The following is a 25989-nucleotide window of genomic DNA, read 5'->3' as shown; positions in this document are numbered from 1 at the left end:
AATCACAAGCTGTCTTATAGGCCCTTGGAACACTCGCGATAGGAATGTTGCAGTCTAGTTCTCGCGGCACTTGGCGCCATATAAAATCTCCCTCCCAGCAATCTTTGTTCTTCTTTTCCGACGAAACACGTGAGTGTTCATTCTTGTTGGTTTGGGTCGGGGCCTCAGCGGCGGCGATCCGCGGACAGCGGGCTGGTCCCGGGATGGTGTGACCGCGTCTTGGGCGGGAGGGAGCCCTAGTCCAGGCGACCGCGAATGCCAGGGCCTTGTTGACTGTGTTTTTGTCGCTCAATTTAGCAAATGGCGGATGACGCCGGTGCTGCGGGCGGGCCCGGAGGCCCCGGGGGCCCCGGAATAGGAGGTCGCGGCGGCTTCCGTGGAGGATTTGGCAGCGGCATCCGGGGCCGGGGTCGCGGCCGGGGTCGGGGCAGGGGCCGAGGCCGCGGAGCTCGTGGAGGCAAGGCCGAGGACAAGGAGGTAGGTCCGGGCTATGCGCGCCAGACGGCCCCGTGGGCGGCACCGGGCATTCTGTCTTCCTCACCGGCGCCTTTTCCCTCCAGTGGATCCCTGTCACCAAGCTGGGCCGCCTGGTCAAGGACATGAAGATCAAATCCCTAGAGGAAATCTATCTATTCTCCTTGCCCATCAAGGTAACGCGTGGGTTCTTTTTTCCTTGGATGTTAGTTAGGTGCAGCCTTGGGGAGTCTCATTTGGTCTCGGGTTGAGGGATGACATTTATTGAGGGGCCCTGGACTTGATAGGTTGTGTGAGTGTATGGGTAGTCGGTCTCTGACGTTGGGTTGTAAAGGAAAAACTGGTAAGTCAGAATACCAGTTCTACAAGGAAGCCAAGTTAAATCTCTATGTTTGGAGATGGTATTTATTTTAATCGTATTTTTTCACAAATCTCATTTCTCGCAGGAATCTGAGATCATTGACTTTTTCTTGGGGGCATCCCTCAAGGATGAGGTGTTAAAGATCATGCCTGTGCAAAAGCAGACACGTGCTGGCCAGAGGACCCGGTTCAAGGTATCCCACCGATCTTGTGTTTTTCTCTGCCAAGGGGCTTTGTGAGACTCTCCCAGCTCTGCACTGTTACACTTGTTTTCACACGTGTGACTTTCGTAATGGGGAGAGAGAGAAAGGACCTCCTCAGGACCTCAGGTTGGCCTCACAGTGGCCAACCTTTCCCTGAGGGCGCAACAGGCCTTGGGTAGTGGTTACCTTCTGTGCAGGACAGTGGGACCACCAGCCACTTCAGTCTCTTCACAGGCATTTGTCGCCATTGGGGACTACAATGGACATGTTGGCCTGGGTGTTAAGTGCTCAAAGGAAGTAGCCACTGCCATCCGTGGAGCCATCATCCTGGCCAAGCTCTCTATTGTGCCCGTGCGGCGAGGCTACTGGGGAAACAAGATCGGCAAGCCCCACACGGTTCCCTGCAAGGTAGGCTGGGTGGTGGTGACTGGTGGGGTCTTCAGTGGCCAAGGCCAGGCCGACCCTCTGACTCCAACCCTTTCAGGTGACTGGCCGCTGTGGCTCTGTACTGGTGCGGCTCATCCCCGCCCCCAGGGGTACGGGCATTGTCTCGGCCCCTGTGCCCAAGAAGTTGCTGATGATGGCTGGTATTGATGACTGCTACACCTCGGCCAGGGGCTGCACTGCCACCCTGGGCAACTTCGGTAGGTGGCCTACACAAGGGCTGTGACCTCTGAGCTCTGCTTAATCACAATATGGGTGGTTGGTGGCCTATTTTCAGAGAGAGAGAGGAGAGCCCTAAAAGCAAAGTAACCTCTCTTCCTAGGAGCGGGACAGCTTCTGCCTACATCTGAAGTCTTGTGTTTGGGGTAAACCCACCAACCCTTTTCCCTTTTTCAGCCAAGGCCACCTTTGATGCCATCTCTAAGACCTACAGCTATCTCACCCCGGATCTCTGGAAGGAGACTGTGTTCACCAAGTCTCCCTATCAGGTACTGCCTGCCCCCACTACCTTGTTAACCAACGCAAATGCAGCGTGTCTGCCTCTACAGTGAAAGCCTTGTCTGTCTTTCTAGGAATTCACTGACCATCTTGTAAAGACCCACACCAGAGTGTCTGTGCAGAGGACCCAGGCTCCAGCTGTGGCCACCACATAATTTTATACAAGAAAAATAAAGTGATGATTTAAGTCTGCTAATAGTTGCCTTTTATTTAGGCTCATCAATGAGTCAAGGTTGAGGGCTGAAGGTGATTTTATTCAGCAAGAAACAGTCATTCGTGTGGGAGGGGACTCAGTGAGCAGCAGCCGCAGCCTCTCTAGCAGCTTTTCTCTCTGCAAGCATCCTCTGCTTCTGCTTTGCCAGGCACTTCCTGGCTGAATAATGGGCTCCTAAGTCGTGATCTGGGAAGAGATGGGAGAGTCATTGGGCCACTTCTGCCATAATGTGGTGTCAAGTAAAGTCAAGCATCCAAGACAGTTATTAGGCAGAAAGGGGACCTGGGGCACAGTGATAATTCTCTTACACCCACAAGGCTTTGGGAAACCATGGCAAGTACATTGAGAACTGATTATTCCAGTGCCCACAGCTGTTAGGATAGAGGGTTGCCTAGCAAGCAGGAGGGTCAGGCTGAGATGAGGCTCACTCACAACGGTCCTGGTAGGCCTTGGCCACCTGTGCGAACTGCTCCACCTCCTTAGCACAATTCTGCTTGTAGCTCTCCCCTTCCCTCTGCTGACAGGCCTTCAGCCTTTCCTGGATAATGTTAACAATTTCTTGGTCAACTTTGCTGAAAGAAAAAGGAACAAAGATGGTTTACAAAGAATCATTTCTCTGAACCCCAGGATAGAATGAAAGCATGGGTTGTCCTCACCCCCTCCACTAAGATCTTGGGCATGATACGGCTGCTGTACAGGGCTCTTCCCCAGTCAAGGGCAGGACATACTAGTCTCTTCTCCACTGCATTTCTGCTTCAAACATGCACAAGACATCCTTTTCCTTGCACTCGGTGATGTCTGGCACCCGGCGGAACTCCCGGTGGTAGTAGTAATACTTGTTTTTTGCATGCTGCTGCTCTATAAACTCTGCAAAGAGAAGCCCCCAGACTCAGATTACATTGGTTTGGTTAGGGCACGGTTTAGATCAGGGGTCCTCAAACTTCTTTAAATGGGGCCAGTTCACTGTCCCTCAGACCGTTGGAGGGCCAGACTATAGTTTAAAAAAAAAAACTGAACAAATTCCTATGCACACTGCACATATTTTAAAGTAAAAAAACAAAACGGCAAAAATACCCGCATGTGGCCCGCGGGCCTAGTTTGAGGACGCCTGGTTTAGATGGACTCTGCTAATAAGCCGTAGGAGGGGCAGATTTCCCTCATTCTCAATTACAAAGACTGGCCAGTGGACTGACTCCAGTGTAGGCTGGGAAGGGCGACCAGGTTCTAGGTTTTACGGAGCTCCCTGTTACTGTCCCCGCCCCGGCCAAACAACCCTATGGGGCAGGTGCCTGCACCCGGCCTGCCAGCCAACCCCCATCACAGACTCCAGTGTGTAGACAGACTCAGAGCCACCAGCAGGGGTTCTAGTCCCAGTTTGGCCACCACTCACCTGGCCTAAACTTCCCCACAGGGAAGTTAACAAGTTGGACAGGGAAGAAATAGCAACACAAAGGGAGTAAGACCTTGGGAGTCTGGTTTGCTGACTTTATCCTCCCTAACCAAAGAGCACACCATGCTCACCAAATGTTTAATGAATGAAACTGGTTGGTTAAATTCATACGGATGAATTTCCTGGCACTAGTGACTGAGGACAGAACGTATTCTTGCTGCCCCCCCCACCCCCTCGGGGATGGCTGAACCACAAACTGGGCAACAACTGTTTTAAACTTGACATGGAGCAATTTGGGCACACACCGAGGACAAGTCCTAGCACGTCTAGGTTGAGAGGAACTCGGCCATCACCTGGCCACCCAATTATTTTGCAGGCATGCAGAGGGTTAGCAAAGAACCCCTTCATTTCAAAACCCGTTTGCTGACACCTACTGTACACAACGCAGAATGGGAAGCGTGCAGGGAGCCGGGTCTAACAAGCGCCAGGACACACAGGATTGCGATAGGCAAAGAACCCCTGATATTTGGGCAAAGTGGGAGACCAGGATTGCATGGAGTCCCCCAAGCGGCGGGAACCCGAGAGCACTGAGGGGTTTTGGGAGGGGGCGTCCCCGAGGCAAGGCCTGGGGGTGTAGTTGGGGGCGTCTAAGTAGGCGATGAGGCCGGAAGATCTACGGGTGGGCGCCCCGGATTGCAGCGGGGTGACCAGGTTAGTTCCGTAGTACCGGGGAGCTCGGGGAGCAGCGGGGACCGGGTGGAGCCCGTACCTCTCACGAGGGTCACAGGCCGGTCCACGAGGAGGTCGAAGGCCTTTATGAAATAGGTGACGGGGTTGGGCAGCGAGGTTTGCGGCGAGGGCGCCGGCGTGCGGCGCGGGGGCTCGGGGTACACGTCCTTGTCCCAGCTGTCCGGCATGGCGGCGGCTCCCGGCGGGATCAATCTCGGGCACCCTGTCCCTGCCTCCGCCTCAGCAGCGCGGCCTGGTCCGCCCGCAGCAGAGGACGCCCGAGGGCGGCTGCGCCTGCGCAGGGCGGGCGGTGCTCGCGAGGCAACATGGGACTTGCTCTCGACACGCCCACGTTTGGGCTCGGCACCGCCTCACAGCGTGGGCGCCCCCTCGTGGGACTGAAGCGCCAATGCACATGTGGCGCCCTCCCGGGGTTTCTATGGAGTTTTCCTGCTGACATTCTAAAAATAAGCCCTAGCCGGTTTAGCTCAGAGCGTAGGCCTGTAGACTGAAGAGTCCAGGGTTCGATTCCGGTAAAGGGCACATGCCCGGGTGGCGGGCTCCATCCCCCGTAGGCGGCGTGCAGGAGGCAGCTGATCAATGATTCTCTCTCATCATTAATGTTTCTCTCCCCACTCCCTTCCTCTCTCTCTAAAATGCAATAAAAATATTTAAAAAGAAATAAATAATAAAAGGAGACTGAATAAGTAAACTATTAAGGCCTGTGCCAAGTGTAGTGAGGAACAAGATGAACACAGCTGGGCTCTCCTGGAGAACTCAGGGCAGTAGAGCAAACAACCAACGACTCGTAAACAAATAACATCAACTCTTCCAGGATGCCTCTTGGATTGCTCATGTCCTACAGCCTTCTCTGGGGGGCCTTTCTTGGGGGGCCTGCCTGGGGCAGAGCAGAAGACAGGGCTTGCCCCTGAGAGCCCCCTTTTATAAGGAGAAGGTTTCATCCTGGTCCTGAGTACTGTTGTGTCCCTGAGGCACCTCTACTGACCAGGGCCCTGCTGGCTGCCCTCTGAGATCTCCACACCTGCCATGGCCCCTGGCCAGCACTAGGGAGGGTGCTGGTCATTTCCTGGCAAAGGCTGGGCCCAGAGACACAGAGCCATCAACTCTATGGACACACAGAATCTGGAATCACAGAAATGCCACCTCTTCCAATCATGAACTCTTGGAAACACACACTGTCAGACCCAAAGAATCATAACATTGGCCTGCAACATCGGACAGAAAAGGGAACCCAATGGAGGGAGGGCTGAGCCACTGCGTTCGCCATGATGACTTGATAGTGCTGAGGTGAGGACCTTCTGCTGCTGCCTGGGAGCAGAGGGACTCAAAGATCATGCAGCAGAAGCAGAAAAAGGTAAATGAGAGGGAGGGACCCAAGTAGCTTTGTGGCTCTGTGTCCAACCCTCCTGCCCTTGGCCTGTGTCCCTGGAGCCAGTCCCACCACATTTCCTATAGCACTCAGCACCAATGGCATTCCTTCTGCCCTGAGTCTGCAGCAGTTTCTTCTATGCTTCATTCCCTCAGTGGAAGGGGTTACCCCTTCCCTGTGATTTTATTCCCTTAGGGCTCAGCTCAAAGTACCGTATTTTCCGGCGTATAAGACGACTGGGCATATAGAAGATTTTCCTGGGTTAAAAAGTCATCTTATACGCCGGAAAATACGGTATTAAAAGTAGTTTTGTGCCCTATCTGGTTTAGCTCAGTGGTTAGAACGTCGGCCCACCGACTAAAGGGTCATAGGTTCGATTCCGGTCAAGGTTGCAGGTTCCTGTCCTTGGCCCCAGTGGGTGTGGGAGGCAACCCATCCATGTGTCTCTCTCACATCAATGTTTCTCTCTCTGTCTCTCCCCGTCCCTTCCACTCTCTCTAAAAATCAATGGGAAAAATATCCTCTGGTGAGTAGCATTGTCATTAGAAACCAACAAAAACAAAGAGTTGTGATATTTTTGTAGCACAGGATCTTAGCACTAAGTGATGCAAAATCCCAGAAACAACCCTCAGAAACATCTTAGGCCAATAAAACTCTGGTTCTGCAGCTACAGGACTTTATAACCATAGAATCTTTGTATCAAAAATAAGAGCTTTCAATACCCCTTTCATTAGAAACTTCAGCCCATAAAAGTATCTAAAAGTTCTTGGATTACAGCTATTACAGTCAAGGGATCCTGCTATTGAACCAGGGCCCTGGGGACCCTGTGGGCTCAGAGTCAGTCCTCCCCATCTCCCTGCAGCTCAGGCTCACAGTCCTCAGGACAGGATGCCTCAATGCCCGCAACCTGAACTCAGACCCGCATCTCCAGCGGCTGCACGAGAGAAGCCCCCCACGTGATTTTCTTCTGCCTCCCACCAGGCCAAGTTGTTCCCGGGAGCAAGTCTCACAAGAAAGAAAGCAAAGTGGGCGTGACCCGTTCCCAGGGCCTTTGAGGAAAGGAGTGCCAGCCTTGGCTCCCAGTGTCCCCGTGCCCATTTGATGTCCCCCCACCGCTCCGCCCCGGCCGAGCCCGCTCCTGGCACTAGAGCCCACACCCGCCACGGGAGATGACCCAGCTCTCCTGCCAGGGGCTAAATCTGGGATCTGGCTGTTGTGTGTCCTGGCCCTGCCACTCGACCTCCAGCACCTGACAGGGAGGCCCCTTTCTTTCCTGACCTGCGGGGATCAGCGGCCATGGTCAGTGGGCTGGGGGGCTGGAGCTGGACCAAGCCAGCTTCCTGGGAAGGGGCAGGTGGGCGTTAGGAGCCTCCCCCAGCAGGGATAGTCCTTGGGCCTGTAAAGGAGTAGGGGGTTGGAGAGGATCGCAGGGGCCAGAACGTGGACTGCCAGGCCTAGAACAGGCAGCAGCCCCCTGTCTCTGTAACCCTCGCCACAATGTGGGCCTACCTCTCCCGGACCCAGCCAGGCTGAGCCCACTGAGGCAGACAACCTGTGGGTGAGGAGGACTTGCTGCTAACTCCATTCATAAGACACTGCCCCTGGGCCAGCCTTCCCCTCCTTTACTGCAGACAGATGGAGGCACTGACGACCACCGAGCGTCCATCTGGGGTCTCTAGCTCCTTTCTCTGGGTTGGGACTATCCAACCATTTTCACCCGAGTGACCCCAGCTCTGACCTCCATCTGCTCTTGTCCTCAGTCCCACCGGAAGTTCTCTGCCCCTCGGCACGGACACCTGGGCTTCCTGCCCCACAAGAGGAGCCGCCGGCACCGGGGCAAGGTGAAGACATGGCCTCGGGATGACCCCAGCCAGCCTGTGCACCTCACAGCTTTCCTGGGTTACAAGGCCGGCATGACACACACGCTGCGGGAGGTGCACCGGCCAGGGCTCAGTGAGTGGCCACAGAGGGAGCCCGGGCGGGGGGATTTGGACAGAGCACCTCTGACTGCCAGGAGATCGGCAGAAACTTCCAAATGCTCGAGATCAGGGCTGGACTTCAAAAGGGGAAGTGACTCCAGGAAGGGCAAGGCCCTGCCTGTGGGAATGGCAGCCCCTTGAGGTGGGCTCTGTCATTGCCCCCAGTTCACAGATGAGGAAATGGGTGGTTATCAGACTCGCCAGTGGCCCAGTTAGTGAGTGGAGGAGCTAGGAGTCAAAGGCAAGCACCCGATTCTATTTATTGTTTTGGGCTCATTATAATTCACATGTGGTTGTAAGAAACAAGACAGAGAGATTCTATGTGCCCTTCACCTCGTCTCCCCCAGTGGAAAGCTATATGTCACAGCAGGATGCTTGTTGACCCATGTTTCCCCAGTTGTGTTTGCGTGTGCACATGTGTATTTAGTTCTATACAGCTCTGTCATGTGTACATGTGTGTACCCACCACCTCGGAATATTCCACCCCACATGGGTCTCCCTGGTGCCCTTTTATAGCCACAGCTACCCCCTCCCCCAACCTTTTGGCAGCCACTCACCTGTTTTTTTTTTTTTGTTTGTTTTTCCCCCCACTCACCTGTTTTTCATCTCTCCTTATATATATATATATATATTTTTTTCTTCTTTTAGTCCTTTTATCTTTTTTTAAAATTATTGATTGAAAGAGAGAGGGAAAGAAACTGATGTGAGAAAGAAACATCGATCAGTTGCCTCCCACACATGACCGACTTGGGATCAAACCCGCAACCTGGGTGTATGCTCTGATCAGGAATTGCACCTGCCATCTTCTGGCATACAGGACAGTGCTCAACCAACTGAGCCACATCAGCCAGGGTTCTCCTAAATGTGTGTGTGTGTGTATACATATGTATTTTAAATAAAAATATTTTTATTGATTTTAGAGAGAGAAGGGAGAGGGACAGAGAGAAACTTGATGTGAGAAATATCGATCAACTTCCTTCTGCATGCCCCATACTGGGGATTTAGACCATAACCCGGGCATGTACCCGGACTGGGAATTAAACCGGCAACCTTTTGGTATATGGGACGATGTACTCAACCAACTGAGCCACACTGGCTAGGCTCCCAATATATTTTTTAAACAAAGAACTTCTTTTACTTTGTAATAGCCTCAGTAATAACATCTATAAAATCATGGGTTCTGACAAGTTACAGGTTTTTTTCCTAGAACTCATCAACATACATTTGTAACTATTAAAATAAAAAAATGATCATTTGCCGTGGCTGGTTTGGCTCAGTGGATAGAGCGTTCGCCTGAGGACTTAAGGGTCCCGGGTTCGATTCCGGTCAAGGGCATGTGCCTTGGTTGCAGGCACATACCCAGTAGGGGGTGTGCAGGAGGCAGCTGATCGATGTTTCTCTCTCATCGATGTTTCTGGCTCTCTATCCCTCTCCCTTAATTTGTGCCCCACTAAAGGAGGCCTAACCCCACCCTTTGGGGGATGCTGCCATGGCTGTTGCTCTCCTAGCCAACTCCCAGATGGTCTTGTGGGGAAACTGAGGCAGGAAGCAGGTCCGGCCTTGCCTGAGATCTCAGAGTCAGAGCTCGCAGGGACCACCTGTGGGGCCCTGACCAGCAGCTGCTCCATGCCCAGGCAGAGAGGGAGAGAAGGGGCGGGAGCAGGCAGGCTGAGGGCGGGAGGTCAGCGAGGGCTCTGGTTGGGAGGGTCTCTGTTCCCAGCAGCCCTGGGGCTGTGGTGCTCCGTCCTCCCTCAGGCAGGAGGGGCTGCAGTTGGTTCCTCCACTCTGTCCCCTCACCCATGGGCTCTGGAAGCTCTCCTCCACGCCTGTCTCTGGGTCTCATCCAGAAATTTCCAAGCGGGAGGAGGTGGAGGCTGTGACGATTGTGGAGACGCCACCTCTTGTGGTGGTGGGTGTCGTGGGCTACGTGGCCACCCCTCGCGGCCTGCGGAGCTTCAAGACCATCTTTGCGGAGCACCTCAGTGATGAGTGTCGCCGGCGCTTCTACAAGGACTGGTGAGGGCCCTCCGGGCGACCCTGTGTGGGCTGGTGGGGGGGGGGTCCTTTGCTCCCCATCCCTGGTTGGAATGATGGGGGTGGGCAGGAGGAGAAGTGTCAACAGTATGTGAAAGGCAGGAAAGTGTGTGTGTGTGTGTGTGTGTGTGTGTGTGTGTGTGAAAGGATGCCTTCAATTCAGTAAAAGATGGGTATTAGGAGTCTCGAGAGGAAATTGGGATAAAGGAAAAAGAGGAAGCAGGTATTCTAATCCTCAGGGTTAATTAAGGGACTAATTGGATGAAATGTCAGAGTGGGCTCTGAGCTTCCTAGCAGCCAGGGTGAAAAGGGAAACAGCCAACTGACAAGCTCTTCTCATCAGAAAGAAAGGCATTCTCAGGCCTCAGTCTTCCCTGGTACAAGTCAAGCTCCCCTCCCCCACACCTGAGGCACCTCACAGGCACACCCCTCCTCATGCAGGCACAGCCCAGCCCTGGCCCTCTATGGGCCCTAGAGTCAGAGCAGGCCCTGTGACCATAGAGCCTAAGACGCCACTCCCAGGTCAGCCCCTTAACCCCACCCCTCACCTTTAGGCATGCCACAGACACCATCCAATGGAAACGGGAGTGGTCCCTGCATCTTGGGGCTGCTGTGAGGATTAGATGGACAAAGTGGGTCAAGGGTTCAAGAGAGAAAGGGCTTGGCAAATGCCATCTGGTCTTGTTTTCTCTATTTTTATTGTTTTCAACTTGCCTCTCATCCAGGGACTTTGACTTTGTGAGCCTTGGCTTCTTCATCTATAGAATAGGGATTATGGTGTCTATCAACCAGAGTTCCAGAGAGGGTTAGGAACAGCGTGCAGTACAGCTGGTCAGCAGCCATATCGGTGTGGGCAGGTGGCCAGTATGCCCCTTTCCCAAGCTCCCGCACATCTGGCACTCACCCGCAGGCCCTAGGAGGCAGGGAGAAGGCCTAGCTTACAGAAAGGGAGGGACCGTCTGTGCTTAAAGGTGGTGACTGGAGCCAGCCCAGGGATTCCAGGGAGGTCCTGGCAGTGGCCTCCCCCAGGAAGGAAAGGTGGAAGGAAAGGGGGCATTTACTGTTCTAAGACCCATGTTTGGTGGGTGGCAGGTGGGCAGGGCCCAGGGAACCACCCAGCTGGCCCCTTTGAGCACCCTCTGTGCATGGCTCAGGCACAAGAGCAAGAAGAAAGCCTTCACCAAGGCCTGTAAGAGGTGGCGTGACGCCGATGGCAAAAAACAGCTCCAGAAAGACTTTGCCGCCATGAAGAAGTACTGCAAGGTCATTCGGGTCATCGTCCACACCCAGGTCAGCCCCTTAACCTCAGCCCACACCCAGCCGGCCAGGTCACCGCTGGGCTCCCCTCCCCCACCCCAGCTCCAGGAGCCCTGGCAAATGTCAGCCTAAAAATACCGTGAGTCCTGGGCACAGGACCAAAGGGTTGGCTGTCTGTAGCTCCAGGGATGAAATGCCGGGTGCCAGTGCGCTCTGAGGACTATGGGCATTGCCCATGCCCGGTGGTCAACCAAGGTCCTGAAATGCCCCAAAGGGCTTGGGCCTCCTGCCAAATGCCCGGGTAGAAGGCCAGCTGCCTCCCTGTGGGTTCTGCTATAAGCGTGTGTGTGCATCCACATTTGTACGTGGCGTCTGGCTTGATGTGGGCTGACAGGTTACCCTCTGGCTTATTCTGGAACATTCCTTGGTGTCTAATCCTCAGGGGAGCCTTTCATAGGCCCTGAGCGGGGGTACTCCCTCCCTACCCCCCACCCCTGCCCAGTTACTCTCACCCTTGCAGTTCCTAGTTACCTGTGTCATTGGTTAACGTCCATCTCCCTTGAGCTCCTTGGGGGTAGGGGCCGCGCTGCCTGTTCAGGGCTGTGTCGCCAGAACCCGCCAAGGGCCTTGTATGCAGTAGGTGTTCCATAAGTACTCGTTGCTGAGCCCTCTGCTGCGACCCCACCGTGTTCCTGCTTTCACCTGTGCATCCCCACCTGCTTCCAGCCTGTGCCTCACAGAGCAGCAGCCAGAGATGTTTACAAATACGAATTAGATTGCATTAGACCCCACACTGGGATAAAACTCAAGTTCCTCCCTACAAGACCTGCCCGGCAGGACGCTGTTCCTGTCTGACTCCTTGCTCCCCATGGTCTAGACCAGTGATGGCGAACCTATGACACGCGTGTCAGCACTGACATGCGTAGCCATTTCTGATGACACGCGGCTGCTGAGGCGGCCGCTTGCCGAGGATGAAACATTTGCGAAATAATGTTTTTTCCTCAAAGTGACACACTACCCGAGTTATGCTCAGTTTTTTGGCGAAGTTTGACACACCAAGCTCGAAAGGTTGCCCATCACTGGTGTAGACACACTGGTTCCCGTGCTGTCCTCCCAGTTCCTCAGGATCTTCCCTGTCGCAGGGCCACGCACATGTGGTTCCCTCTATCCCAGAAGCCTCAGATGTTCACCTAGTGGCTCCTTCTTATTGCTGGTGTCACCTCCTCAGAGAAGCCCTCCAGGACCACCCCATGCACAGTGACTATTCCCTCCCCCCCTAATAGTCCACCAGAACACTTAGCCCTCTCCAAGATACTTGGCTTCTGTTTCCCAACTAGATGGTGGCTCTATGAGGACCAGGACCCTGTCTGCCGCATTCTATGCTGCACCCCAGTGCCCAGCACAGGACATGGCACGTAGCCAGATCAGGCACGGGAACATCTACTGAATGAATGCAGGCATGCCACCCTGCCGGGGGTCACAGGCAGTCACGCGGTGTCCGTAAAGGCGGTTTTGACCCCATGGGGACTCACCGGCACGCTGTGTCCCGCAGATGAAGCTGCTGCCCTTCCGGCAGAAGAAGGCCCACATCATGGAGATCCAGCTGAACGGCGGCACAGTGGCCGAGAAGGTGGCCTGGGCCCAGGCCCGGCTGGAGAAGCAGGTGCCGGTGCACAGCGTGTTCAGTCAGAGTGAGGTCATTGATGTCATCGCTGTCACCAAGGGCCGGGGCATCAAAGGTAGGGCCGGGTAGGGATGGCAGCTCCTGGAAGGCTGCCTGGAGGTGATGGGGCCAGACTGGCCTCAGCCACCAGCCCCTCCCACCTGCAGGGGTCACGAGCCGCTGGCACACCAAGAAGCTGCCTCGAAAGACCCACAAGGGGCTTCGAAAAGTGGCCTGCATTGGCGCCTGGCACCCCGCCCGAGTGGGCTGCTCTATTGCCCGGGCTGGGCAGAAGGGCTACCACCACCGCACGGAGCTCAACAAGAAGGTGTGTCCCGAGTCCTGGTGAGGGGGGACGTGGTGACCAGACCCCAGCCGGTGGGGTACATGGCCCAGACACTGCCTGTTCCCCAAAGGCTCTGATATGCACCCACCAGTGCCGGGGTTTAAGCCCGCATCTGATGGGTGTGGACATACTGCTGGCCCCAGAGGTCACCTGCTGCCCTCAATGTGCCCTGTCCTCCTGGCAGATCTACCGCATCGGCCGGGGGTTCCACAAAGAGGATGGGAAGGTGGTTAAGAATAACGCGTCCACCAGCTACGACTTGACTGACAAGTCCATCACGCCGCTGGTGAGGTTGGGCAGCCAGTTTGGCTGAGGGGGCCTGGTGAGCATGTGTGGGGTAGGTGTGTGGGGTGCTGTGATGCCCCAAGAGCTCAGGCCCCACCAAACCCCTTCCTTCCCGCACTCTCTGAGCCTCCTCTGCAGATGGCTTATACTCCAACTGCTGTCACGGGGGCAGCGTGCAGCAGCTCTTACTGTGGCCTTAGAGACAGGCTGCCTGGGTTTGAACTCCAGCTGCAGTATGTGCTGGAGCAGGTGACTCCACCCTTCCGAGCCTCAGTTTCCCCCTGAATAAATGCAGATTGTGAAATGATATACTATGGGAGGAGACCTAGGGTGTGGCTCAGAGGCTGCTTTGATCAGTGATAGAGGGTGTCATTCTTGGCCAGGGGCCAGCTCTGGCTCCTTCCAATTACAGCTGAGCACGGGAGTTTGGAAGATCCTGGAAGGCTGCCTGGAGGGGATGGGGCCAGCTACCCCCTAACTCAATCTGGATCCTGACCCACCTCCCCACAGGGTGGCTTCCCTCACTATGGAGAAGTCAACAACGACTTCGTCATGCTGAAGGGTTGCATCGCGGGAACCAAGAAGCGGGTCATCACACTGAGGAAGGTCAGGGCAGGCAGTCGGTTGGGAGCGGGAGGGGGGACAGGGGGAGCGCGGCGGGGGGGGGGGCGCGGGGAGCAGGAGCCCCATGGGCTTTGCGAGGGGTGGGTGGCTGGCCTGCCCTGTCCTCCAGCCTGTTCAGAAGAGGGGCAGTGGATGGGGAGAGCAAAAAGAAAGGGGTTCTGACAGGAGATGGGTGGGTGGATTGGGGGTGACTGGAGGGGGTGGGAACCTCCGTCTTGAGGCTCTCCTTTCCCACGGATCCCCAGTCCCTCCTGGTGCACCACAGCCGCCGGGCCCTGGAGAATATTGAACTCAAGTTCATAGACACCACCTCCAAGTTTGGACATGGCCGCTTCCAGACAGCCCAAGAGAAAAGGGTCTTCATGGTGAGTGCCCCCATCTCCCTCCTCCGGGGCTCAGACCTCACATTCTATGAGAGTGGGGAAGCTGGAGCAGATTGGGGTGGCAGGATGCCCCCTGCCCTCATCCATAGGAGGGGGCTTTTAGGAGTCTAGCCCTGGGCACTAATTCTTGCTGGAAAAGAAGGTAGGGGAGGGACTACCTTGGGAGGAGCGCTGGCAGAGCCGGCTCTGGGTGACTCAGGCAGCTGGCCAGGGGCAGTATTCTGAGCCAGACCCCTGTGACAAACGCTTCTCTGGCCCCCCACTCCCACAGGGTCCCCAAAAGAAGCATCTTGATAAAGAAAAGCCGGAGACCTCGGGAGACTTGTAGGCGTCTTGGGATGGAAGGAGCCTGAAAGAAGCGCGCGAGACCCCGTCTGTCCCCCTTGTCTAATAAAGGCTGGAGGCAACTCTTCCCCGGCGTCTGAATTGAGGGCGTGGGAAGGCCGGTGAGGGCCTGTGGCACGGGGCTCAGCGCCGGGGCGGAGAGAGCACACCCCGAACCCAGCGCAGCTCGGCGGCGCCCCCTGGCGCTGGCCCGCGGGAACGCAGCACAGGAGCGGTCCTCAGGACGCGTCGATGGGCAGGGCCTGCTGGGAAGGCTGGAGGGGGCGGGCCTCCGGGAGGAGGAACCCAGAACTCTGGTCCGATTGGTTCCCGGGAAGGGGCGGATCCTCCGGAGGCGGGCCTCGCGGCGTCCCTGGACATGATTGGTCTCCTGGAGGGGGCGGGGTCTCGGGCGCGGGGCTGGGTGCAGGCTTGCGGTCGGTGTCCTCAGACCCAAGAGAAGCGAGCAACGTTGGTGCAGCGGTCCGGTCGGCGCCATGTCGTTCTGCAGCTTCTCTGGGGGCGAGGTTTTCCAGAAGCACTTTGATCCGGGTACAACCTCTGACCTCCTGGCAGAGCAGCGGGGCGGGGGCGCGCATTAGAGGGGCCGTCGCTGCCCTCGGATGGTGATGGAGCCCTGGAGTCCCGGGAATGGGGCGGCGAGTGGGACCGCGCGGGGAGGAGCGCGTGTAGATAAAGGGGATCACGGAGGAGGGAGGAATCTGGGGGGCTCGGAGAGTAGGGGTACCTGAGGGGAGGAGGACATTAGAGGGGTTCACTCTCCTCGAGGAGGAAAGCCTTTGAATGTGAACGTGGCCGTTTGCGGGGGAATCAGTGGGGTCAGGGTACATGGGGTGGTGGGGCTCCGGGTCCGGATCTGGACTTCAGAGGGACGCGGTGGAAGAGGGTCTTGTCCAGGGGCCGTGGCTGCTCCCTCACTCTGATGTTACCCCGCCCTTTCCCCGTCCCCGTTTCCTGGGACCCGCGAGGTGAGCCGGAAGCACAGAACGTCCCGTTCGGATCCGAATGTGCTGTCCTTGGTGCCTCCCCCACCTGCCCGGCCCGGGTTGGGTAACCAGGAGTGGCCAGTGTAGTGAAGTTTGACCGGACAGCCTGGGCGGGTGCGGCGAGTGGGTCTGGGAGTGGTTTGTGGCATGGCCAGCCCTCGGCACTGGCTCCAGGCTCTGAGAAGCCCTGCTGGGTCCCCTTCTGGGCTGTGCTGCTTGGCAATGGACTAATTTGGTAAAAACGTGCCATAGGCAAGACTAGGGCAGCAACTTACTTGGGATGGAATCTGTTGGGTATCAGCTCTCCAGAGGACTAGGCTCTGACACTGAGCACCTATGGATATCTGCTGTGACAGAGGACCCTCTGGGCAAAGCCATTCCCTGAAACCCTCTGGCTCTGGGACCCTCAGGCTGCTCTGCCACGCCAGTAACTGCAGTAGCTCCTGGTTCCTCTTTGCTTCCTCCTGCAGTTACTGGTAAAGGCTGAGTAGTTCAGGGACTCCCAAGGAAGGCTGTCCCTGGGCCAGGAAGTGGGTAAGGGATACCTGCTTCCTGTTCTGCAAGTCAATTCCTCCCCCCCTCCCCCCCCATCAAAGTGCTCTTTTGAGGATAGGTTAAAACCTGTTCTCCCCGGCCTCCTGTCTGGCCTGGAGGCCTTTTCTCTGGAGCCATTCTCTTTGGACAGGGAGAGCCAGCCAGTTGCTGTGGCTGGGAGTCTAGCTCAAGGCTTCGCTGAGCAACAGGACAGCCTCTTGGGAAGGGAAGGGGGCTGGGTGGTGGTGCTGGCCATGTCATAGCCTCCCCTGTGTGGGGCCTGTGAAGGGTGAGTGCTGTGTCCTCATCGGACTTCCTGGGTTTCTTCCTGGTTGCACACCCTCTAGCTGAGTGGTTTGCATCACTGAGCTTCAGGTTCCTCATTGTACAATGGATAGGTCTGTATCACAGGGCTGTTGAGAAGAGTCAATGAAATAAGAGTGAAAAATGACTCTCTTGGTCTCTGGCACATATTAAGAACCACTAAATGTGCCCTAGCCGGGTTGGCTCAGTGGATAGAGCGTTGGCCTGCAGACTGAAAGGTCCCAGGTTCCATTCCGGTCAAGGGCACATGCCTGGGTTGCGGGCTCGATCCCCAGTAGGAGGTGTGAAGGAGGCAGCCGTTCAATGATTCTCTCTCATCACTGATGTTTCTATCTCTCTCTCCCTCTCCCTTCCTCTCTGAAATCAATAAAAACACAAACAAACAAACAAACGAACTACCTCCTTAAAAAAAAAACACGAACCACTAAAAGTGAACTCAGTGGTGTGTCTTCCCCAATTCCCAGGTGGGGGTGTGGGGAGGTTGTGCATCTCACTCTGCGACTGGGGAGAGTGCTACGTTTTCCTGGGTCAAGGATTTGGGAGCTCACCCCAAAGGGGCTGGAGGCAGCGTCTTTGCGTCTGCCTCTCCTCCTGCTTTCAGGTGTCTATGTGTGCGCCAAGTGTGGCTACGAGCTCTTCTCCAGCCGCTCAAAGTATGCGCACTCATCCCCATGGCCAGCCTTCACGGAGACTATCCATGCTGACAGTGTGGCCAAGCGCCCAGAGCACAACCGGCCTGAAGCCTTAAAGGTGAGTGGTAGCAGTAGGGAGTGAGAAGGGGGGTATTGGCCACCCCTTCCTTCCTTCTGCTCCCCCTGCAGCTCTAGGGGCTTAGAGTCTGTCTATCCCAGGCCTCCTGCCTCAGCCAGGGAAGCTGCCACCCCAAACTTTGAGAGCCTGGGGTCTTGGTGGGAACAGGGAAATATGACGACTTTCCTGCGCAGGCTCCAGGATGGAGGTCAACCTCTCCCGCCATCAGTTACCTTGGAAATGGGCATGGGGAGGACATCGCCCGCTGGTGGCAGGTGGGGCCATTGCTGTGGCTGTTTTGTGGCCGGAAGCTCACGTGGCTGTTTTGGTGCTCTTCCCAGGTCTCCTGTGGCAAGTGTGGCAACGGATTGGGCCATGAGTTCCTGAACGATGGCCCCAAGAAGGGGCAGTCGCGCTTCTGAATATTCAGCAGCTCACTGAGGTTTGTCCCCAACGGTGAGTGTGCCATCAGGCAGCTGGGTATAGGCCTGTCATACGTTTCAGAGGCTCTTGGCAGGGGGCATCCTCTTCTCATCCACTTACAGTGACAGCTGCAGGGCTTCCCACGGCCACCCCAAAAGACAGCTGCAGGACAGCGACAGAGGAGCAGCTGTCCTGCCTCCTGTGCCTGGTTGATCACATGTATCCACAAAAGGGACACCTGAGGGTGAATGAGGCAAAGGATTTTCTCCTGAGATCTGGCTCTTCCCCCTGACTAGAGTGGGAGGCAGGGCTGGGCGGAGGCTGAGGGTCAAGGCTGTGCACCTGGGGCCTGGCACGTAGTAATAGCTCATATAGGCACTTCTGTTGGCAGTATTCTTATTGTTCGTAGTTTGTTTTGGGGAGTTGTATTTCATTTTCCTGCATTTTATCTGAGCTCAGCCTCCTCTCTGGTCTTTGCTCTCCTAGTCACACAAATCACCTCATGTCTGTTTGCATACCCAGCCATCCTCGGGACTCCTCCCAAAACTTTGTAGCTCAAATCCCAGTACCTTATTTGCCACCTGCGAGACTGTGGCCAGTCCCTAGTCTGTTTCATCCTCTGTAAAATGGCGCTGCTGACAGCACCTGCTTGCTGCATCATTGAGGTTAAACTAGGGTGTCCGTAGGGGCTGGTGCATGATAAGGTGCGAAGATGCTTTTGTCCTTTGGTAATAATTTATCCTCTGTCTGCATGCAGGAAGAAGAGGCTCTAGGTTGTGATGGGGCACACAGACTCCCCTAAGCTGGGTGTCTGGGTCCTCTTAGCTCCCCTGGCTTGCAGGCTGGAGTGGAGGGTGTTAGTGCAGGGGATAGTATCTGAAACATAATTGAGCAAGGATTGTTTTTTCTCCCCCCTCCTTCCTTTCTTTCAGACAAAGAAACTTCTGCCTCCCAGGGGAAGTAGGTGGGCAGCCCTCAGCCACCCCAGATGGCCACTGCAAGGTGGCCACTCTCTGGCCACCCTTACTTGGAATCGAAGCCTTGGACATTCAGACAGGGAAGGGGGTGGCTGAAACATCAGGAAGGCTCCCGAGGCCTTGACTCTGCACTGGTTCTCCTTCGGAAAAGGACTGGTTTGCCACCGATGGCCCATATCCTGCTGCCAGGATGGGCCTGCAGGACCCGTTGTCAGCTCATCTTGGCCTCAGGGAGGTGGGTTCTAGGCTTGGCTCATCTGTGAATGACACTGCACCCCACCTTTACTTCTTCTCAGCCCACTGCCCCTTCCTGCCTGTGGGGCCCAAATCTGAGATGGACTCTGGCCTTCACCAAGGCTGGTGCCCGTCTCCTGAAGCCGTGCCAGGGACAAAGGCGGCCCCAGCCAGCTGCTCCAGCCTCAGTCACTGCATGATTCACTCTGGTTAAACCCTTCCAGGCAGCCAGAGCGTTGAAGATCTGTGACCTGTGGTGGGAGTGGGATGAGGGGACAGACCTTTGATCTCTCAGATACAGGAGGAGAAATTCTGAACTGTGTTTCACAATCTGTGTGGCTGCTGCTTGTCTCACTTGGGCTGAGGAAAGCATGTATTGCTCCATTACCTTGACTGCCCAAAGTTGGTGGTCCTGGAGCTCACAGCCTACAGTTCACACATTTCCAGGGCACAGTGGCCACGCTTCATTGCACATGCACTGAAGTTCTTGCCATCTGGGAGGGTGGGTGCTGCTGAAACCCTCCTTCCCATCTTGAATTCTCTCTGGAACAATTAGGGGATGAATAAACAAATGAAACCCAGGCCTGCTCTGTTTATTAACAGCATCAGAGATGCCAGAGTACAAGGGTCAGGCTTTGCACAATTGTTTCATTTGCTCCACAAATATTTATTGAGCATCTGCTTCATGCCAGGTTCTAGCCTTGGTGCTGCGGATGCAGGCGTGTGCAAGACAAACGGGGTCCTCAAGGTCTTATGGCATAGTTGAGGAGACAGTAAATTCATGTCAGATGACGAGAAGGGCTGTGAGCAACTGCAGCAGAGTAATGATGCTAGGATGTGTGGAGGGGTTGATCAGAGGACTGTGCTTTCCTCCGGTGGTCAGGGAGGAGGGGTCATCTCGACGCAGCAGTGACAGACGAGGGAAGCAAGGAGAGCTTCCCAGGCAGAGGCACAGCGTGTGCTAAGGCACTGAGATGGCAGTGAACGTGGCATGCCCCAGGCCTTGTAGGGGGAGGTGCAAAATGTGACCTATGAGGAGGTGTGCTATACCAGTGGTCGGCAAACTGTGGCTTGTGAGCCACATGCGGCTCATTGGCCCCTTGAGTGTGGCTCTTCCACAAAATACCACGTGCGGGCGCGCACGTACAGTGTGATTGAAACTTCGTGGCCCATGCACAGAAGTCGGTTTTTGGCTCTCAAAAGAAATTTCAATCGTTGTACTGTTGATATTTGGCTCTGTTGACTAATGAGTTTGCCGACCACTGTGCTATACTCCAAAAGAACTACATGATTTTTGCAGTTTATATTGACAAGACTGGGGAAAGTGGGAATAAATATTAAGGGGAGGGATAATGGTAGAATGAACAAAAAGTTGGATGAGGCTGAATTTATTGATAGGGGCTCAGTGAGCAGATTCTAAATTTAATGTTGAGGTTAGAAAGGGTTTAATAGTTTGTTTAGTTGGCTGACATGGACCTAAAAGTGGCCCACACTAAGTGGAGTTGAAATGCCAGACCTGCCTTAGTCCACTCTAGAGAAAGGGATCCAAAGGCCTAGGGCAAGTGGAATGTCATTTAAGACCTGCCCTGGGAGAGGCCACGCGCCCCTGGGTCCGGGTGAGGCCATGCGCCCCTGGGTCCAGGTAAAGCTGAATCCTGGGTCTGGGCGAGGCCGTGTGCCCCTGGATCCGGGTGAGGCTGGGTCCCGGGTACGGGTGAGGCCGTGGGCCCCTGGATCTGGGTGAGCCTGGCCCCAGGTCCGGGTGAGGCCGTGGGCCCCTGGATCCGGGTGAGCCTGGGTCCCAGGTCTGGGTGAGGCCGTGGGCCCCTGGATCCGGGTGAGGCCACGCGACCCTGGGTCTGGGAGAGGCCACGTGCCCTTGGGTCCGGGTGAGGCCACGCGCCCCTGGGTCCGGGTGAGGCCATGCGCCCCTGGGTCCAGGTGAAGCTGAATCCTGGGTCTGGGCGAGGCCGTGTGCCCCTGGATCCGGGTGAGGCTGGGTCCCGGGTCCGGGTGAGGCTGTGGGCCCCTGGATCCGGGTGAGCCTGGGTCCCGGGTCCAGGTGAGGCCGTGGGCCCCTGGATCCGGGTAAGCCTGGCCCCGGGTCCGGGTGAGGCCGTGGGCCCCTGGATCCGGGTGACCCTGGGTCCCGGGTCCGGGTGAGGCCGTGGGCCCCTGGATCCGGGTGAGCCTGGGTCCCGGGTCCGGGTGAGGCCGTGGGCCCCTGGATCCGGGTGAGCCTGGGTCCCGGGTCCGGGTGAGGCCGTGGGCCCCTGGGTCCGGGTGAGGCTGGGTCCCAGGCCCGGGAGAGGCCATGCGCCCCTGGGTCCGGGTGAGGCCATGCGCCCCTGGGTCCAGGTGAAGCTGAATCCTGGGTCTGGGCGAGGCCGTGTGCCCCTGGATCCGGGTGAGGCTGGGTCCCAGGTCCGGGTGAGGCCGTGGGCCCCTGGATCCGGGTGAGCCTGGCCCCGGGTCCGGGTGAGGCCGTGGGCCCCTGGATCCGGGTGAGCCTGGGTCCTGGGTCCTGGTGAGGCTGTGGGCCCCTGGATCTGGGTGAGCCTGGGTCCCGGATCTGGGTGAGGCCGTGGGCCCCTGGATCCGGGTGAGGCCACGCGACCCTGGGTCTGGGAGAGACCACGCGCCCCTGGGTCCGGGTGAGGCCACGTGCCCCTGGGTCCGGGGGAAGCTAGATCCCGGGTCCGGGCGAGGCCGTGTGCCCCTGGATCCGGGTGAGGCTGGGTCCCAGGCCCGGGAGAGGCCACGCACCCCTGGGTCCGGGTGAGGCCATGCGCCCCTGGGTCCAGGTGAAGCTGAATCCTGGGTCTGGGCGAGGCCGTGTGCCCCTGGATCCGGGTGAGGCTGGGTCCCGGGTCCGGGTGAGACCGTGGGCCTCTGGATCCGGGTGAGCCTGGGTCCCAGGTCCGGGTGAGGCCGTGGGCCCCTGGATCCCGGTGAGCCTGGCCCCGGGTCCGGGTGAGGCCGTGGGCCCCTGGATCCGGGTGAGGCTGGGTCCCAGGCCCGGGAGAGGCCACGCACCCCTGGGTCCGGGTGAGGCCATGCGCCCCTGGGTCCAGGTGAAGCTGAATCCTGGGTCTGGGCGAGGCCGTGTGCCCCTGGATCCGGGTGAGGCTGGGTCCCGGGTCCGGGTGAGGCTGTGGGCCCCTGGATCCGGGTGAGCCTGGGTCCCGGGTCCAGGTGAGGCCGTGGGCCCCTGGATCCGGGTAAGCCTGGCCCCGGGTCCGGGTGAGGCCGTGGGCCCCTGGATCCGGGTGACCCTGGGTCCCGGGTCCGGGTGAGGCCGTGGGCCCCTGGATCCGGGTGCGCCTGGGTCCCGGGTCCGGGTGAGGCCGTGGGCCCCTGGATCCGGGTGAGCCTGGGTCCTGGGTCCGGGTGAGGCCGTGGGCCCCTGGGTCCGGGTGAGGCTGGGTCCCAGGCCCGGGAGAGGCCACGCGCCCCTGGGTCCGGGTGAGGCCATGCGCCCCTGGGTCCAGGTGAAGCTGAATCCTGGGTCTGGGCGAGGCCGTGTGCCCCTGGATCCGGGTGAGGCTGGGTCCCAGGTCCGGGTGAGGCCGTGGGCCCCTGGATCCGGGTGAGCCTGGCCCCGGGTCCGGGTGAGGCCGTGGGCCCCTGGATCCGGGTGAGCCTGGGTCCTGGGTCCTGGTGAGGCTGTGGGCCCCTGGATCTGGGTGAGCCTGGGTCCCGGATCTGGGTGAGGCCGTGGGCCCCTGGATCCGGGTGAGGCCACGCGACCCTGGGTCTGGGAGAGACCACGCGCCCCTGGGTCCGGGTGAGGCCACGTGCCCCTGGGTCCGGGGGAAGCTAGATCCCGGGTCCGGGCGAGGCCGTGTGCCCCTGGATCCGGGTGAGGCTGGGTCCCAGGCCCGGGAGAGGCCACGCACCCCTGGGTCCGGGTGAGGCCATGCGCCCCTGGGTCCAGGTGAAGCTGAATCCTGGGTCTGGGCGAGGCCGTGTGCCCCTGGATCCGGGTGAGGCTGGGTCCCGGGTCCGGGTGAGACCGTGGGCCTCTGGATCCGGGTGAGCCTGGGTCCCAGGTCCGGGTGAGGCCGTGGGCCCCTGGATCCCGGTGAGCCTGGCCCCGGGTCCGGGTGAGGCCGTGGGCCCCTGGATCCGGGTGAGCCTGGGCCCCGGGTCCGGGTGAGGCCATGGGCCCCTGGATCCGGGTGAGCCTGGGCCCCGGGTCCGGGTGAGGCCGTGGGCCCCTGGATCCGGGTGAGGCCACGCGACCCTGGGTCTGGGAGAGGCCACGCGCCCCTGGGTCCGGGTGAGGCCATGCGCCCCTGGGTCCGGGTGAAGCTGAATCCTGGGTCTGGGCGAGGCCGTGTGCCCCTGGATCTGGGTGAGGCTGGGTCCCGGGTCCGGGTGAGGCCGTGGGCCCCTGGATCTGGGTGAAGCCGTGCCCCTGGGTCCGGCCGAGACCAAACCAGAGGGAGTCGGACCTGCATTACCACCATTTGTCCACCATCCAGAGCTGAGGGGTCAGTGCCGACATGTACTCATAAGGAACTGGTGGACATTGATATTGGGTCTCAAAAGAACTGTTGGTCCAGAAAGAAACTCACTACAGACTGATTCATTTGCCTGTCAGCATAACTATTATTGCTCGTCGCACATTCAATTCTTATAAGTATATCTCTAGTGACACATGATTTCGCTCATCTAGGGGAAATGATGAACAACATAGACTGATGAACAAGAACAGAACCAGAAACAAGGAGGCATCGATCGGACTATCGGGCCTCAGAGGGAGGATAGGGGAGGGTGGGGGGAGGGGGGAGAGATCAACCAAAGGTCTTGTGTGCATGCATATGAGCCTAACCAATGGTTAAGTTCAACAGGGGGTTGGGGCATCCATGGGGAGGGGTGTGGGATGGGAATGGGGGGATGAGGACAAATATGTGACACCTTAATCAATAAAGAAATTAAAAAAAAAAAAAAAAAAAAAGACCTGCCCTGGGAATGTCCAGATGACACACCTGTCACCACCATTGCCAGGGAAGCCCCAGCATCCCAGAAGAGCTCTGTGATCACTCGTCTTACATGAGAACTCTCCCATGGAATGGGGAAACCTAAATGCAATGGGGGACATTGGATCCTGACATGTCAGGGTCCAAGTGGAGGCACTTTTAATGGCCAAAGTCAAGGTGGGAGTGGTTATCCTAATAGACAGCAGAGTCAAAGCAGCGATCAGAGTCGACTCTTATTGATTTATGGCACTGGCTAGTTGATCATGATGTCCCTAGTTTGATCTGTATAAGCAGAAGAATTCTAGGTCAAGAGAACAAAAGTCTAACTTGAATCATAAAAACAGTCATGACCTCTCAATTCCCAGACTTTAGACAGTTTATAGACCCAGAACTCCCAGAATGAAGGGGAGGTCAGGACCCCTTAAGGAAGAACTATGCCAAAATGTATACATTAAATTTTCTAACAGCTGAAATTTCCTAAAGGGACCTAGACCTGCAGCCTTTTATCAGAGTGCCTGTGTGGGGAAAAGGAAATAATCAGACATTTTGGGGACTCTGGACACTGGCTCTAAACTGATACCATCCAGTCCTGGCTGGGTAACTCAGTGGGTTAGAGCATCATCCCAATATGACAAGGTTGTGGGTTCTATTTCCAGTCAGGGCACATACAAGAATCAGCCAATAAATGCATAAATAAGTGGAACAAGTCTCTTTCTCTCTCATCTATGTATATAAAAGCCTAAGCGACTGTGATGACCGGATGACCGGCCGGTAGCTATGATGTGCATTGACCACCAGGGGGCAGATGCTCAATCCAGGAGCTGCACCCTGGTGATCAGTGTGCTCCACAGCCAACCTCCCAGGGCTGGCCAACCTCCCGGAGTCTCTCCTCCCCCTGGCTGAATGGCCCCAGATTGGGACTGGGCGAGAAGGCCCCAATCAGCCCCGATTGCCAGTCAGGCCAAGGGACCCCACCTGTGCATGAATTCGTGCACTGGGCCTCTAGTCAATAAATAAAAAATAAACTGATACCATCCAGGAGACACATTACTGTGTCAGGGAGAGTAGGGGCTTGTGGAGGTCAGGTGGTCAATGAAATTTTAGCTCAGATCCATTTCACAGGGGGTTCCCACACCCATCCTGTGGTCATTTCCCCAGTTTTTTTGTTTTTTTTAAAAAACATTTTTATTGATTTCAAAGAGGAAGGGAGAGGGAGAAAGAGTGATGAGAATGAGGGAGAATCATTGATTGGTGCCTCCTGCATGCCCCCCACTGGGGATTGAGCCCACAACCCCGGCATGTGCCCTTGACCATAATCAAACCCCGGATCCTGCAGTCTGCAGGCTGATGCTCTATCCACTGAGCCAAACTGGCTAGGGCTATTTCCCCAGTTCTTAATGCATAATTGGAATAGACACACTCCAGCTGGGAGCACTCCCACTTGGGGAAGAGGGAGAAGCTACCCCACCTCCCTCCCCCACAGGTCTGAGGGCAAAGATAGTGAGGTAGGAGAACAGTGGGGACTCCCCATTAAGCCTGCTCAATCCTCAAAGATTGGACGCTTCCGTCCCTGAACCTCCAGTCACAGGCCACAAACCCAGGTCTGGGGAGAGATCACCTGGCTGGCTCACTTGCTGGGCCCCGGTGGCCTCAGCTCACTGGGCAGCCTCGGCAGAGCACTTCACCTCACTCTGTCTTCAGAACCCAGTCTCCTTGGTGGCCAGGAGAGCCATGAGGGGCTCACAGGGGGCTGTGGATTCTGAGGTCCCCTTGCATGGGAGCCCAACGAAGAGCCATGGGCAGGGTCTGGCTGCCAGGGGCCTGGTGAGGGATGGGTTTCTCATGTGGAATCATAAATTATCCCCCAACCCTTCCCCCTGTTGGTTACACCATAACCTCTGGCTGCAGCCCCCGGTCCTCCTTGAGAAACAAGACTCTTTGAGGGCCCAGCCCCTTCCACTCTAATACACCCTCCTTGCCAGAGTTGCCCTCAGGCACAGCCTGGTGAGCTAAGGGCTGCTTTCAGGGGCAGCTGGCTCCTGGTGCTCTATCAATATTAGTCAATAGCAGCTGCCAGGCCAGGCCAGGCAGGTCAGTGCACCCCAGGCAAGGGATGGGTGGAAGAAAGAAGAAATCATCCGGGTCTCATTCATCGGCT

The 25989-nt window shown here is 57.0% G+C and overlaps 4 protein-coding genes across 4 annotated transcripts; 3 read left to right on the top strand and 1 right to left on the bottom strand.

The window, feature by feature from the left end:
* Nucleotides 1-47: 47 nt before the first annotated feature.
* Nucleotides 48-2175, top strand: RPS2 (ribosomal protein S2). The gene is made up of 8 exons (XM_079797145.1): nt 48-129; nt 298-477; nt 561-650; nt 921-1028; nt 1272-1445; nt 1522-1681; nt 1878-1969; nt 2054-2175. Exons 2-8 carry the CDS (start codon nt 301-303, stop codon nt 2132-2134), a joined length of 882 nt encoding a protein of 293 aa, XP_079653271.1. The 5' UTR covers nt 48-129; nt 298-300; the 3' UTR covers nt 2135-2175.
* On the bottom strand, nt 2168-4617 carry NDUFB10 (NADH:ubiquinone oxidoreductase subunit B10). The gene is made up of 4 exons (XM_079797161.1): nt 4353-4617; nt 2922-3060; nt 2626-2765; nt 2168-2379 (listed from the first exon to the last, which is right to left on the bottom strand). Exons 1-4 carry the CDS (start codon nt 4498-4500, stop codon nt 2270-2272), a joined length of 537 nt encoding a protein of 178 aa, XP_079653287.1. The 5' UTR covers nt 4501-4617; the 3' UTR covers nt 2168-2269.
* Nucleotides 4618-12524: 7907 nt separating this feature from the next.
* On the top strand, nt 12525-14699 carry RPL3L (ribosomal protein L3 like; the record flags this gene model as incomplete). The annotated part of the gene is made up of 6 exons (XM_079759684.1): nt 12525-12711; nt 12803-12963; nt 13166-13267; nt 13777-13872; nt 14136-14255; nt 14545-14699. 6 exons carry the CDS (start codon nt 12525-12527, stop codon nt 14599-14601), a joined length of 723 nt encoding a protein of 240 aa, XP_079615810.1. The 3' UTR covers nt 14602-14699.
* A 334-nt stretch (nt 14700-15033) lies between these two features.
* On the top strand, nt 15034-19469 carry MSRB1 (methionine sulfoxide reductase B1). The gene is made up of 4 exons (XM_079798444.1): nt 15034-15149; nt 17064-17212; nt 17554-17668; nt 18568-19469. Exons 1-4 carry the CDS (start codon nt 15095-15097, stop codon nt 18597-18599), a joined length of 351 nt encoding a protein of 116 aa, XP_079654570.1. The 5' UTR covers nt 15034-15094; the 3' UTR covers nt 18600-19469.
* Nucleotides 19470-25989: the final 6520 nt, after the last annotated feature.

Source organism: Cnephaeus nilssonii, assembly GCF_951640355.1.
Source record: "Cnephaeus nilssonii genome assembly, chromosome: 2".
Classification (NCBI taxonomy): Eukaryota; Metazoa; Chordata; class Mammalia; order Chiroptera; family Vespertilionidae; genus Cnephaeus; species Cnephaeus nilssonii.
Note: the sequence above shows the minus strand (reverse complement) of the source record. Positions and strands in the feature narration are given on the sequence as shown.

Bases quoted from the DNA above. Each gene is read 5' to 3' on its own strand.
- RPS2 (XM_079797145.1), top strand. From the start codon at position 301: ATGGCGGATGACGCCGGTGCTGCGGGCGGGCCCGGAGGCCCCGGGGGC. The intron at 1,446-1,521 runs GTAGGCTGGGTG...CAACCCTTTCAG, and splicing joins CCCACACGGTTCCCTGCAAG to GTGACTGGCCGCTGTGGCTC. The intron at 1,970-2,053 runs GTACTGCCTGCC...CTGTCTTTCTAG, and splicing joins TCACCAAGTCTCCCTATCAG to GAATTCACTGACCATCTTGT.
- NDUFB10 (XM_079797161.1), bottom strand. From the start codon at position 4,500: ATGCCGGACAGCTGGGACAAGGACGTGTACCCCGAGCCCCCGCGCCGC. The intron at 3,061-4,352 runs GTACGGGCTCCA...TTCTCTTTGCAG, and splicing joins GCCTGTGACCCTCGTGAGAG to AGTTTATAGAGCAGCAGCAT. The intron at 2,766-2,921 runs GTATGTCCTGCC...TTTTTCTTTCAG, and splicing joins ATGCAGTGGAGAAGAGACTA to CAAAGTTGACCAAGAAATTG.